Below are 14,971 nucleotides of genomic sequence, written 5' to 3' on the forward strand. Positions count from 1 at the left end.
TGTCCATCCTCAGGCTCCAGACTATCTGAGTACCGAATTTCATTTAAATCGGTTAGTGTAGTTTTGGCGTGAAAGCGACACAGACAGACAGAGTTACTTTCGCATTTATAATATTAGAAAGGATATCCCATATTAATGAATACAATTAAAGTTTCAGTATCTACATACGACACCGATAAGAAAACAAAAGATATCGCAAATTATGATGATTAAAGGAAAAGAAGCAACGATTTATTGGAACTGTTATTTGAAATTTGATTATCATAAAGGTAAATTTGTAAACGAATGTCAGTACCCATACTCGATGGTTGTATGTGAATCGAATTAAATCTCATAATTTTTACTTAAACAAAACTGACCAGCCTATATTATGTGACAGATTCTCATCTTTATCTCTGTTCCAAATTTCATTCGAATAGTTTCATTAGCCTTGTCTTGAAACAATGCACGTTATAATTTGAAGGTAAAACTGACCCTTTGATATTGTACACCATTAACTATAACAATGATGATGACTAAATCTATTAGTAATGTTTTATCAATTAGTGCTAGGTATACTAATCTAATAAACTGATTCGCAATAGATAAGGAAGATAGGGTTAAGTAAAATGGAATGTATTGTTGAAAAAATTGCGCAAAACGTATAGATAATTGAAATGGAAAATATTCCATGTTCGCTTAGATAAAATAATATCCTAACCTGGATCACAATTTTTGTGTACATACCTAAATCTTCTAAACGTCTTGCAACAAAATCACTTGCAATTTAGATTGTTCTTATGAGTTGATACACATTTCATCATCGTAGGCACATCTTGTAAATGTTATACAATATACATTCAAGTATTTGGAAGTTAAAGCTGGGATTGTCAGAACAAGAACAAGAATAAAATAAATCGTATGTACCTATAAGGAAAAAAATCAAGACTGAGAAGATATTTGTTGCTAAATATATTGAAAGATTCAATTAGGATGAAGTAAGGATAATTTAGATTAAAAAAGCGACTTAAAATTAGGCAATTTTATTAGTAGCGAAACAATAAAATTGAACTTAATATGAATGTAAAAGGTACTGTTGTACTGAACATATGTGTGGTCGCTTTATTTGTGGGAAAAAGCAATGATTGGAATTTAAATAATACGATGCTATACTCTTACATTGAGTAAACATAGGTATGCATTATTAAGTCTTATGACAGTGCCATTAGCCATAAACATTATCTGGATTGTTACGTTTCAATTAACTGAACTTAGAGATAATAACTTCACATAATGTCTTTTCCTAGTACCAGATTAGCGATCGAGTATATAAAATACACGGTCCTTAGTGTACCTATCTTCACAACTTCAGGAATTAATCACAATGAGAGGTTAGCAATAGTTAAATTAAATCAAAGATATTTAAATTAAATGGCAGAAATATAAATTAATCTGTTAAATTGGTTACAGTTTTAGCAGTGATCTTATTAGTGACGGCAGTGGTGGCTGAGGATGGTGCATTATGTCCTAAGGAACAGGACGCTAATTACGAAGTGGATAGATTGGTAGCCCATGAGGATTGCAACAAATTCTACAAATGCGTTCAAGGGGAACCTGTAGAAATGATGTGCCCTGAAGGGCTGTTGTTCAACTCTGTCTTCCGTTTCTGTGACTGGACCCTCAACGTCGATTGTGCAGAAAGAAGAATGCCTACTGAAAGGGCTATGCTTGTAACTGAAGTAACTGAGGCAAAGCCAGAAGGAGAGGCTAGCGGAGATAGTGAAGAATCTAATGAAATTGAATTGCTTGAAAATGGATGTCCCGTAGATCCAGTTATTCATTGGCTCGTTCCCGATGAAGAAGATTGCTCTACCTTTTACTATTGTGTTTGGGGTACTAAAGTTCAAAGGAGTTGTCCTCATGGCTTACACTTTAATAGAAACTTGCAGGTAAGTTGAATATTTAAGTACTCTTTTTAACGTCTTGTCATGTTATTTAAAATTCAATATTCGTTGTTTTTTTTTTGAAATTTTGCATATATTTATTAAAGTACAATACCACTCCAGCTTGTTCATTTAATTGAAAAGTGGTTAGATATTAATTATAATATTCGTAATGCTTGTTTTAATACGTCGTTATTTTTCAAGGTTTGTGACTTAGCTCAATTCGCTAGCTGCACAGCGACAGGAACGACCTCTACCACCGCAGACACTACAGCAACTGCTCCTACAACAACTGTTACCGCTTAAGTCACATTTATATGCTAAGCGTGTTCGGCTTTAGCTCTATTTAGTTTGTATTCGTAAACTGGCTTGGCATTGTAAAGAATCAATAAATATTTATTCAAGAACCATTTCTTTTTTTTTATAATTTCTAATAATCAATAACTTTTGATTCGGTAAAATATGCTAAACTGATTGCTAACCTTCGATAAATAATAACAAAACAATAACCTTGGAGAAGCTCTTTGAGAAGAAGAAGGTACAATACCTTCCTTAAATCTTTTAACCTACATTATCGCGTAATTAAACCCATCCGTATTTTTTTAGAGTTATTACACTCGGCGTCACAAAAATGGTCGAAAGAACACAGAAATGGTAGAAAAATGGCTGTAATGGCTAGAAACGAATTATATTTATATAAATATTGGTATGTTTGAAATGGGTATTTGAATAGCTTTACATTATTAATAAAAAAATCATGAAATCATTAAAACATTTATCATTATAGAGCGTCAAAAAGAAACACTGTCAAATGCTCGTTAGTAAGGACGCTCGTTACACCACCTAAAAAGGGTATAAAAGGGTCGATCTGGATGAAATATGGGTCAGTCGTAATTTAGACTTTGCAGTGAACACACGTGAACAAGTAACCCAAGTAAGAACAAGTAAAGATGGACACCAGCTCTGAAGAAGCCGCTCAAGTGATTGCCCTATTGCAGTCGGGAATGCGGCAGTGTGACGTTGCTCGACAGTTGAACCTGTCCCGTTTTTCAGTTCGACGGGTATTCCAACGTTTTCAGCTGACTGGTGGTTATGTTAGAAAACCGGGATCTGGAAGAAAACGGTGCACATCAGAAAGAGATGACCGTTTCATCGTTACGACATCTTTTCGAAAACGTTTTACAAATGCTGTTGAGTTGCAACAACAGCTTCGATCAACTCGGAGAACATCTGTGAGTGTTTCTTCGATAAGAAGAAGGTTACACGAAAAGAGTTTAACAGACAATAGACCTGCTAAAGATCCAAAACTTACTGCACAGCATCGCAGAGAACGCCTAGAGTTTGCTCGCAATCATTGCGAGAGGACTCTAGAACAGTGGCGGACCGTACTCTTCTCTGATGAGACGAGGGTCTGTCTCTTCTGCAATGACAGACGTAGAAGGGTCTACAGAAGACAGGGGGAGAGGTTCACACAACCCTGCTTCGAAGAATTCATCGAATACGGGGGTGGCTCGTGTATGTTTTGGGGCGGCATTTCCGTCGACGGGAAAACGGAACTTGTGTGCGTTTCCCGGACTCAGGGTGGCCGTGGGCAAGGGTCATTAAATGCTGGCGGTACATTACTGAAATCCTGGAGGAACATGTGGTCCCGTATGCTGGTTATGTCGGTGATGGATTCATGTTAATGCATAATAATGCTCGTTGCCACACCGCGGCTATTGTACGGGATTATTTACAGGAGGTCGATATCCCTGTTATGCGTTGGCCAGCACGAAGTCCAGACCTTAACCCAATAGAACATCTCTGGGATGACCTAAAACGGCGCGTGCGAGCTCGAGATCCAGCTCCAACCACTCTTCAAGAGCTCCAAGTTGCGGTACTTGAAGAGTGGGAACAAATACTCCAAGAGGCTGTTGCGACCCTTGTAAGGTCCATGAAAGATCGCATGGAAGCCGTTATCAAGGGAAGGGGGGGTAACACTAGGTTTTAAGAACTTTTTTTGTATTTATTAAGTATTTTTTAAAATTATTAATTTGCAAATTTGTATATACCCTGTCTTTTTCTTTAATTTCTCTTTCGTCTCGTTATTAATGTAAAATTCAATTAAAATTCCTGAAAGCTAATGAAATTACCTTTCGAATGATACCCTCAAACCACAACATTGCCATTGGCCTGTTGTGTTTAAATAGTATTTAAGTTATTTTTTTCGGATGTGCGATTTTTTTGACGCAGAGTGTAGTTAGATTTTGATGCAGAGTGTAGTTAGATTTTGATGCACTTCCAATGCAACTAAGAATATTTTTTTTTCTCATAAGTTTAGATATGGTTGATAGTAAGATTTTATCTTTTAAGGCTGGTATACTCGTAATTATCAATGTATTGAGCATCTTGAGAGAAGCTATATAATAAAGTATGTTACTTGTTTTACAAGATAATGATCTGTATGGAGTTTGTGTCGAATCTAGTGTGTTTTTTATAAAATTTATCTAGACGTTAATCAAAATTACAATCAGACTTCATATTTACGTTGACGAAGAAAGACTTAAAAGAAGTCTTAATTGTGGGTGGACAAAGGTTCTAACATACGAATAAAAAGAATGGCATAAAACTAATGCAATGAAATGGGCGCGAACTGAGTCAGATGTATTAGAACTGCTACGTATATGACTAATGATCGAAGTACATATAAATGATTATTATTTGTATGTGCTTGTTTAGAATTTAGTAAAGAATTTACAATTGTTTAACTGAAAAAATGAGAAATAATACTTCGACCGCAGGGTTCTACACACATTAACTTTTAATATTAAATCTTTGTTTCAAAATAAAAGTTATTGGTGCGTTGCTTCTTAATTCTATTCTTTATTGTTTTAATTAATCAAGTCTATTTTTATCACTATTTCGTACACACTGTAAATCAAAATTTCTCAATCAAAACTTGTATAGTTTTAATCAAGATTATTATTTACCAATTGCTGATAATTGATAAAACAAATGATGTTCGCAAAGAATCGACACAATGTATTTTCAAATTATATAAATTAGTATAACCATAGTGTGTCGTTGCTCCGACGTTATAAATAATGGAAGGTACTATTTAGTATTTTGTACATAGTGTGTTCTTGTTCAGTGAGTTATCAAATAAACAATATTTTCGGTTAATTTCCAGGTATAGGAGTGTTGGCGATATTGATTTGGTCTATAAGTGTGACATACGCTGTTAATTCATGTCCAGGACCAGAAGCATGGAGTGAGAATGTGTTTTTACAACATGATGACTGTCAGAAGTTTTACAAGTGTGTTTTTGGGCAACCAATCGAAATGTCGTGTTCTGCCGGATTGTATTTTAACCTTGAAACTTCGCAATGTGATTGGAAAGCGAATGTTGATTGTCCAAATGATGAACCAGATCAAGAACAAGGATCACAATTTTTAGAAAATGGTTGTCCCAGAAATTTCTCTGTACACTGGCTTTTGCCACATGAAAATGATTGTAACTTTTTCTACACTTGCATATCGGGGAGGAAACTGAAACAAAGTTGTCCTGGCTCGCTACATTTTGACTTTAAGGAGCAGGTTAGTGAAATTTATTCCTTTTGTTATTGACACGAAATCATTTGCATTTGCTAAAGACATGATTTCATTAATTTAACACACATTTTCCTTAAATATATTATAACTAGCTTTTACCCGCGACTCCGTCCGCGCAGAATAAAAAAAAATGCACACAAGATAAAAAAGTTCCTACGTCCGTCTCCTAGTTCTAAGCTACCTCCCCATCAATTTTCAGCTAAATCAGTTCAACCGATCATGAGTTATAAATAGTGTAACTAACACGACTTTCTTTTATATATATAGATAGACAGATGTAACATTTTATATTACGAGTAGTACGTAAGATTTAATTATTTTTATTTCGAATACCAAAAACATTACTTTTGAGTTACTGACAAATATTCATTTATGAATATACAATATTAAATGAAAAAGCAATATCGTAAGTAAAGTTGTATTGTTAAAGGTCATGTAATATATACCCACCTATCAGTATCAGCAGAGAATTATCTTAATAGCTAATATACATATATGTATACAATTTTTTTGGTTTACATTAAGATTTTGTTATTAAAAGATAAATTTTATAACTTTTACTTTTATGACCTATAATTTATATATTACTAATAAAATTGTAATTGTAATTGTAGCATTGATGTTTAATATTAAATGGCTTCAATGTAGTGTATCTCGTATTTAGCGAGCTAACTCATAGGTTAATTTACAAACCAAGAACACAAACTACATTTACATATTTTACAAGGGTTACGACTCTAACTAAAATGAGTTGTAATTCGTTTACTTTTCCTCGAGATTCATCTCTTTTTTACCATCTTTTATACATTTAACGTGCAACAGTAATTATTTTTAGTGGCCAGTACGACCACTTTGCACAAACGTATACGTATTTTTTTTGGTATCGAAGCGGGGGGGGGGGGGGGAGAATTTTTTGGGGAAAAGACAGGGTTATGTGAGATTCCTACTTATTAAAACCCCCTCGGTTGCAAAACCCAAGTGCGACTACGAGGTTCCCGGGATCTCCAATGGAACGCACCGGGACCAAAACCAGTTTCTGCTATAGCTGAAGAAATATTTACGAACTTCCTTACAGACTTCACTCGAGTTCTCTTATATAAATCTACCTGTCTTTTATCTGTAAAAAATACCGAGACTGATGTGAAGATAAACTCCGTAGATAAGCAAACACTGCAAACGTAAACTAGATAAGGTTTTCAGCGATTGATAAAAATAGGTTTTGCCTCCTGAAACAACTGTATCATAAGTATACAATCATCCGATTCAAATAAAAGAATTCTGGAAGGTAACCGACAGTTAATGTCAGTTCCTACAATAATTAATATTTTGATTACCTACGCCTATAGCCTTTTTAAAATGTTAACTTTACCTTTCAACAACTTTTGTTATAAAATTGATGCTTTAACATCAGCTTTTAATCTCTGTATCTAAAAAAAATAATTGCCTTTACTGTTTTTTTAAGACAATTATGAATGTTATTGTATTTACCTAACCTGAATTCAAAATTTGCTATATCTACTATTTCAGATATGCGGCTGGCCAAAACCGGAAGGCTGCACAACTTCGAACGAAGATTCCAGTTCTGAAATTGATAGTTCTGAAGATAATCCATCCAAAGAAGAAAATTCAATTGAGGATTATACTAAGGAAGATACTTCAAAAGAAGATAATAGTAATGAAGATGCTAGTAAAGAAGATATCTCTGTAGAAAATGATACTGATGAAAACGACAGTGAAGAAGATTCTAGCTCAGAGAATAGTCAAGAAACTATTTCTTCTGAAGAAGATGTAACAACTGAAAATGACTCTGGGGAAGATATATCTAAAGAAAATAACACCAACGAAAACAATACTGAGGAGGATGTCACTAAAGAAGATTCCACAGATGAAGATATCTCTAAGGAAAGCGTTTCTAACGAAGATACCTCCGGTGAAAACGATTCTTCAAAAGATGTTACTTCCGAAGAGGACACAGCTGAAGAAGATACGTCCAAAGATGATATAGACATTCCTCGCAATATTAAAAAAATCGAAGCGATCGTTGATGTGAATGTTTTAAAAGAATTTAAAAAACTTTTATAAGTTTATTAAAACTAAACTTATATTTTTACTTCTTTAGTTTTATTGAATATGCAAGTGTCGGAAATCAAGTCGATTTGTATTTGCTGTTTGAACCTTTGATTCAAGAGTAATTTTAAAATTCATGTTTAACTAATAATGACCTTAGGCAAAAGTCATAGCATAACAACTATTTAGATGTGGTCAGCTTGAGTCAGAAGTTTGAAAATGTAACAACCGCTGTTCTAAATTAAAAATAACAGGTCCTCATCTTTTACAATATTTATTCAAAATCTTAAAAGGATGAAACTTAAAGAAAAAGAACAAGCTCCTCATATTTCAAAGAGTTAAATGTAATACGATGCGTAAAGTGTCATTAGTGTGACATTTTACAATGCTAATACCAATTTTTACCTGAGGCAAATCTTCTAAAATAGTCCTACCTGTAACCTGCCTTTTCCTTGAAAACACACTTTCAAGGAAAAGGCAGGTTTATATTGTATTTGTAACCTAGTGGGAGTCAAGGCTGGTAAATCCTATTAAGTTACTATGGCCTATTTTTAACGGTAAATCCATCACTTAACTAGCGGTCGCTCGCGACTTAGTCAACCTTTAACATGTCTAGAAAATTAGGCTATAATATGCCCGCGTGCATCGGCTACCTTCCCATTGCCGTTCAGCCATTCCGGAGATTATCCGAAACAAACGCGGCCTTGCAGACAGACAAAAAGTTTTTTAGACATTACACACAGACACTCCAAGTTTATTTATATCTTCATATAAATAAATGAGAAATGTATAATATTGTACAATATTATGGGTAACATTAAATAAATTAACTCTTCGTGTTAAAATTTTATTTGAAAATCAATAAATATAAATTATAAAAGCATTAAATTCTTAACCTTTTCTAGATATATGAAATAAAAAGCTTAAGCAAAGTCTATAATAAAAACACTATTTTCTTCGTGTGCTTTATTCACAATGATTATGAGATCTATTAAAACAGTATCGTATTTATATGTAGAACATAATTCATTTAAGTTTCCTTAATGGAGGCGAATTCCACAATCTACATTGTGAGACCAATCGCACTGGTTAGATTTGGGATCATAAAAGAGATTTGCAGGACAAGTGAGAACCACAGGTTTCTTTTGAATACAAACATAAAATTGATTACAATTTTGATGTGCAATGTAAACTGAATCAGATGAATCCGAAGCACATATTTCAATAACTTCTATTGGAATATTTTCACCATCGCTATTTCCATTATTGTTGTTGTCCTCAATTGGGTTTATCCTATCTCCGCAAACAATATTACTTGGCCAATCACATTGTTCAGATTGAGGGTTGTACAAAAGGTTAGATGGACATGATTGTGTCGTAGGAATGCCGTTAAAACATTTGTAAAATTGGTTGCATAATTCATGAGCAATTAATATACCATTTGAATTTTCCTTTGCACATATGGACGGTGCTTCTCCAGGATTACAATTGCAAGTGCTATTACTTCCATCATCTCCGCCTCCAGGAGCACCATCACCATTTCCATTGCCACCTCCTTCAGTGTCGCAGTCTTCTGGGATTAATCTGTCCGCACAGTTAACTGCATTGGGCCAATCGCATTGTTCTAAATAGGGATTGTAAAGAAGATTGCCAGGACAACTCATGGCAACTGGTGCTCCGTTGTAACATTTGTAAAACTGATTGCAATTTTCGTGAGCAATTAATACTCCATTTGATCCCGGCCCGCCGCAGATAGAGGGCGCTTCTCCTGGATTGCAATTGCAAGTGCCGTTGTTTCCACCACCGCTACCGCCGCCGCCTCCGCCGCCACCGCCTCCACCGCCGCTTCCACCGCCGCTTCCACCGCCGCTTCCACCGCCGCTTCCACCGCCGCTTCCACCGCCGCTTCCACCGCCGCTTCCACCGCCGCCTCCATCACCATTGCCATTACCATCACCATTTCCATTGCCACCTCCTTCAGTGTCGCAATCTTCTGGGATAACCCTGTCTCCACAGTTAACTGCATTGGGCCAATCGCATTGTTCTAAATAGGGATTGTAAAGAAGATTGCCAGGACAACTCATGGCAACTGGTGCTCCGTTGTAACATTTGTAAAACTGATTGCAATTTTCGTGAGCAATTAATACTCCATTTGATCCCGACCCGCCGCAGATAGAGGGCGCTTCTCCTGGACTGCAATTGCAAGTGCCGTTGTTTCCACCACCGCTACCGCCGCCGCCTCCGCCGCCACCGCCTCCACCGCCGCTTCCACCGCCGCTTCCACCGCCGCTTCCACCGCCGCTTCCACCGCCGCTTCCACCGCCGCTTCCACCGCCGCTTCCACCGCCGCTTCCACCGCCGCCTCCATCACCATTGCCATTACCATCACCATTTCCATTGCCACCTCCTTCAGTGTCGCAATCTTCTGGGATAACCCTGTCTCCACAGTTAACTGCATTGGGCCAATCGCATTGTTCTAAATAGGGATTGTAAAGAAGATTGTCAGGACAACTCATGGCAACTGGTGCCCCGTTGTAACATTTGTAAAACTGGTTGCAATTCTCGTGAGCAATCAATACTCCGTTCGATCCCGGCCCGCCGCAGATAGAAGGCGCTTCTCCTGGATTGCAATTGCAAGTGCCGTTGTTTCCACCAACGCTACCGCCGCCTCCTCCGCCGCCGCCGCCTCCACCGCCACCGACTCCACCGCCGCCTCCACCACCGCCTCCACCGCCACTTCCACCGCCGCCTCCATCACCATTGCCGTTACCATCACCATTTCCATTGCCACCTCCTTCAGTATCGCAGTCTTCTGGGATAACTCTGTCTCCACAGTTAACTTCATTGGGCCAATCGCATTGCTCTAAATAGGGATTGTAAAGAAGATTGTCAGGACAACTCATGGCAACTGGTGCCCCGTTGTAACATTTGTAAAACTGGTTGCAATTCTCGTGAGCAATCAATACTCCGTTCGATCCCGGCCCGCCGCAGATAGAGGGCGCTTCTCCTGGATTGCAATTGCAAGTGCCGTTGTTTCCACCACCGCTACCGCCGCCTCCTCCGCCGCCGCCGCCTCCGCCGCCACCGCCTCCACCGCCGCCTCCACCACCGCCTCCACCGCCACTTCCACCGCCGCCTCCATCACCATTGCCATTACCATCACCATTTCCATTGCCACCTCCTTCAGTGTCGCAGTCTTCTGGGATAACTCTGTCTCCACAGTTAACTGCATTGGGCCAATCGCATTGTTCTAAATAGGGATTGTAAAGAAGATTGTCAGGACAACTCATGGCAACTGGTGCCCCGTTGTAACATTTGTAAAACTGGTTGCAATTCTCGTGAGCAATCAATACTCCGTTCGATCCCGGCCCGCCGCAGATAGAGGGCGCTTCTCCTGGAATGCAATTGCAAGTGCCGTTGTTTCCACCACCGCTACCGCCGCCGCCGCCTCCGCCGCCTCCGCCGCCACCGCCTCCACCGCCGCCTCCACCGCCGCCTCCACCGCCGCCTCCACCGCCACTTCCACCGCCGCCTCCATCACCATTGCCGTTACCATCACCATTTCCATTGCCACCTCCTTCAGTATCGCAGTCTTCTGGGATAACTCTGTCTCCACAGTTAACTGCATTGGGCCAATCGCATTGTTCTAAATAGGGATTGTAAAGAAGATTGCCAGGACAACTCATGGCAACTGGTGCTCCGTTGTAACATTTGTAAAACTGATTGCAATTTTCGTGAGCAATTAATACTCCATTTGATCCCGGCCCGCCGCAGATAGAGGGCGCTTCTCCTGGACTGCAATTGCAAGTGCCGTTGTTTCCACCACCGCTACCGCCGCCGCCTCCGCCGCCACCGCCTCCACCGCCGCTTCCACCGCCGCTTCCACCGCCGCTTCCACCGCCGCTTCCACCGCCGCTTCCACCGCCGCTTCCACCGCCGCTTCCACCGCCGCTTCCACCGCCGCCTCCATCACCATTGCCATTACCATCACCATTTCCATTGCCACCTCCTTCAGTGTCGCAATCTTCTGGGATAACCCTGTCTCCACAGTTAACTGCATTGGGCCAATCGCATTGTTCTAAATAGGGATTGTAAAGAAGATTGTCAGGACAACTCATGGCAACTGGTGCCCCGTTGTAACATTTGTAAAACTGGTTGCAATTCTCGTGAGCAATCAATACTCCGTTCGATCCCGGCCCGCCGCAGATAGAAGGCGCTTCTCCTGGATTGCAATTGCAAGTGCCGTTGTTTCCACCAACGCTACCGCCGCCTCCTCCGCCGCCGCCGCCTCCACCGCCACCGACTCCACCGCCGCCTCCACCACCGCCTCCACCGCCACTTCCACCGCCGCCTCCATCACCATTGCCGTTACCATCACCATTTCCATTGCCACCTCCTTCAGTATCGCAGTCTTCTGGGATAACTCTGTCTCCACAGTTAACTTCATTGGGCCAATCGCATTGCTCTAAATAGGGATTGTAAAGAAGATTGTCAGGACAACTCATGGCAACTGGTGCCCCGTTGTAACATTTGTAAAACTGGTTGCAATTCTCGTGAGCAATCAATACTCCGTTCGATCCCGGCCCGCCGCAGATAGAGGGCGCTTCTCCTGGATTGCAATTGCAAGTGCCGTTGTTTCCACCACCGCTACCGCCGCCTCCTCCGCCGCCGCCGCCTCCGCCGCCACCGCCTCCACCGCCGCCTCCACCACCGCCTCCACCGCCACTTCCACCGCCGCCTCCATCACCATTGCCATTACCATCACCATTTCCATTGCCACCTCCTTCAGTGTCGCAGTCTTCTGGGATAACTCTGTCTCCACAGTTAACTGCATTGGGCCAATCGCATTGTTCTAAATAGGGATTGTAAAGAAGATTGTCAGGACAACTCATGGCAACTGGTGCCCCGTTGTAACATTTGTAAAACTGGTTGCAATTCTCGTGAGCAATCAATACTCCGTTCGATCCCGGCCCGCCGCAGATAGAGGGCGCTTCTCCTGGAATGCAATTGCAAGTGCCGTTGTTTCCACCACCGCTACCGCCGCCGCCGCCTCCGCCGCCTCCGCCGCCACCGCCTCCACCGCCGCCTCCACCGCCGCCTCCACCGCCGCCTCCACCGCCACTTCCACCGCCGCCTCCATCACCATTGCCGTTACCATCACCATTTCCATTGCCACCTCCTTCAGTATCGCAGTCTTCTGGGATAACTCTGTCTCCACAGTTAACTGCATTGGGCCAATCGCATTGTTCTAAATAGGGATTGTAAAGAAGATTGCCAGGACAACTCATGGCAACTGGTGCCCCGTTGTAACATTTGTAAAACTGGTTGCAATTCTCGTGAGCAATCAATACTCCGTTCGATCCCGGCCCGCCGCAGATAGAAGGCGCTTCTCCTGGATTGCAATTGCAAGTGCCGTTGTTTCCACCACCGCTACCGCCGCCTCCTCCGCCGCCGCCGCCTCCGCCGCCACCGACTCCACCGCCGCCTCCACCACCGCCTCCACCGCCACTTCCACCGCCGCCTCCATCACCATTGCCGTTACCATCACCATTTCCATTGCCACCTCCTTCAGTATCGCAGTCTTCTGGGATAACTCTGTCTCCACAGTTAACTTCATTGGGCCAATCGCATTGCTCTAAATAGGGATTGTAAAGAAGATTGTCAGGACAACTCATGGCAACTGGTGCCCCGTTGTAACATTTGTAAAACTGGTTGCAATTCTCGTGAGCAATCAATACTCCGTTCGATCCCGGCCCGCCGCAGATAGAGGGCGCTTCTCCTGGATTGCAATTGCAAGTGCCGTTGTTTCCACCACCGCTACCGCCGCCTCCTCCGCCGCCGCCGCCTCCGCCGCCACCGCCTCCACCGCCGCCTCCACCACCGCCTCCACCGCCACTTCCACCGCCGCCTCCATCACCATTGCCATTACCATCACCATTTCCATTGCCACCTCCTTCAGTGTCGCAGTCTTCTGGGATAACTCTGTCTCCACAGTTAACTGCATTGGGCCAATCGCATTGTTCTAAATAGGGATTGTAAAGAAGATTGTCAGGACAACTCATGGCAACTGGTGCCCCGTTGTAACATTTGTAAAACTGGTTGCAATTCTCGTGAGCAATCAATACTCCGTTCGATCCCGGCCCGCCGCAGATAGAGGGCGCTTCTCCTGGATTGCAATTGCAAGTGCCGTTGTTTCCACCACCGCTACCGCCGCCTCCTCCGCCGCCGCCGCCTCCGCCGCCACCGCCTCCACCGCCGCCTCCACCACCGCCTCCACCGCCACTTCCACCGCCGCCTCCATCACCATTGCCATTACCATCACCATTTCCATTGCCACCTCCTTCAGTGTCGCAGTCTTCTGGGATAACTCTGTCTCCACAGTTAACTGCATTGGGCCAATCGCATTGTTCTAAATAGGGATTGTAAAGAAGATTGCCAGGACAACTCATGGCAACTGGTGCCCCGTTGTAACATTTGTAAAACTGGTTGCAATTCTCGTGAGCAATCAATACTCCGTTCGATTCCGGCCCGCCGCAGATAGAGGGCGCTTCTCCTGGATTGCAATTGCAAGTGCCGTTGTTTCCACCACCGCTACCGCCGCCTCCTCCGCCGCCGCCGCCTCCACCGCCACCGACTCCACCGCCGCCTCCACCGCCGCCTCCACCGCCACTTCCACCGCCGCCTCCATCACCATTGCCGTTACCATCACCATTTCCATTGCCACCTCCTTCAGTATCGCAGTCTTCTGGGATAACTCTGTCTCCACAGTTAACTGCATTGGGCCAATCGCATTGTTCTAAATAGGGATTGTAAAGAAGATTGCCAGGACAACTCATGGCAACTGGTGCCCCGTTGTAACATTTGTAAAACTGGTTGCAATTCTCGTGAGCAATCAATACTCCGTTCGATCCCGGCCCGCCGCAGATAGAAGGCGCTTCTCCTGGATTGCAATTGCAAGTGCCGTTGTTTCCACCACCGCTACCGCCGCCTCCTCCGCCGCCGCCGCCTCCACCGCCACCGCCTCCACCGCCACCGCCTCCACCGCCGCCTCCACCACCGCCTCCACCGCCACTTCCACCGCCGCCTCCATCACCATTGCCATTACCATCACCATTTCCATTGCCACCTCCTTCAGTGTCGCAGTCTTCTGGGATAACTCTGTCTCCACAGTTAACTGCATTGGGCCAATCGCATTGTTCTAAATAGGGATTGTAAAGAAGATTGTCAGGACAACTCATGGCAACTGGTGCCCCGTTGTAACATTTGTAAAACTGGTTGCAATTCTCGTGAGCAATCAATACTCCGTTCGATCCCGGCCCGCCGCAGATAGAGGGCGCTTCTCCTGGATTGCAATTGCAAGTGCCGTTGTTTCCACCACCGCTACCGCCGCC

The 14,971-nt window shown here is 42.7% G+C and overlaps 1 protein-coding gene and 1 pseudogene across 1 annotated transcript; one reads left to right on the plus strand and one right to left on the minus strand.

Annotated features, from left to right (window-relative positions):
* Positions 1-1,295: 1,295 nt before the first annotated feature.
* Positions 1,296-7,758, plus strand: LOC106719106. The gene is made up of 8 exons (XM_045683012.1): positions 1,296-1,370; positions 1,450-1,928; positions 2,127-2,216; positions 3,002-3,437; positions 3,503-3,895; positions 5,092-5,498; positions 7,041-7,559; positions 7,741-7,758. The coding sequence occupies exons 1-8, from the start codon at positions 1,364-1,366 to the stop codon at positions 7,756-7,758; spliced, it is 2,349 nt and encodes a 782-aa protein (XP_045538968.1). The 5' UTR covers positions 1,296-1,363.
* A 749-nt stretch (positions 7,759-8,507) lies between these two features.
* On the minus strand, positions 8,508-14,904 carry LOC123722133 (annotated as a pseudogene).
* Between the last annotated feature and the right edge of the window lie 67 nt (positions 14,905-14,971).

Source organism: Papilio machaon, chromosome 20 (genome assembly GCF_912999745.1).
Source record: "Papilio machaon chromosome 20, ilPapMach1.1, whole genome shotgun sequence".
NCBI classification, from domain to species: Eukaryota; Metazoa; Arthropoda; class Insecta; order Lepidoptera; family Papilionidae; genus Papilio; species Papilio machaon.

Excerpts from the sequence above, each read along its gene's own strand:
- LOC106719106 (XM_045683012.1), top strand. Across the intron at positions 2,217-3,001 it reads CAACTGCTCCTACAACAACT|CTGACTGGTGGTTATGTTAG; the intron begins GTTACCGCTTAA and ends CAACGTTTTCAG. Across the intron at positions 5,499-7,040 it reads ATTTTGACTTTAAGGAGCAG|ATATGCGGCTGGCCAAAACC; the intron begins GTTAGTGAAATT and ends CTACTATTTCAG.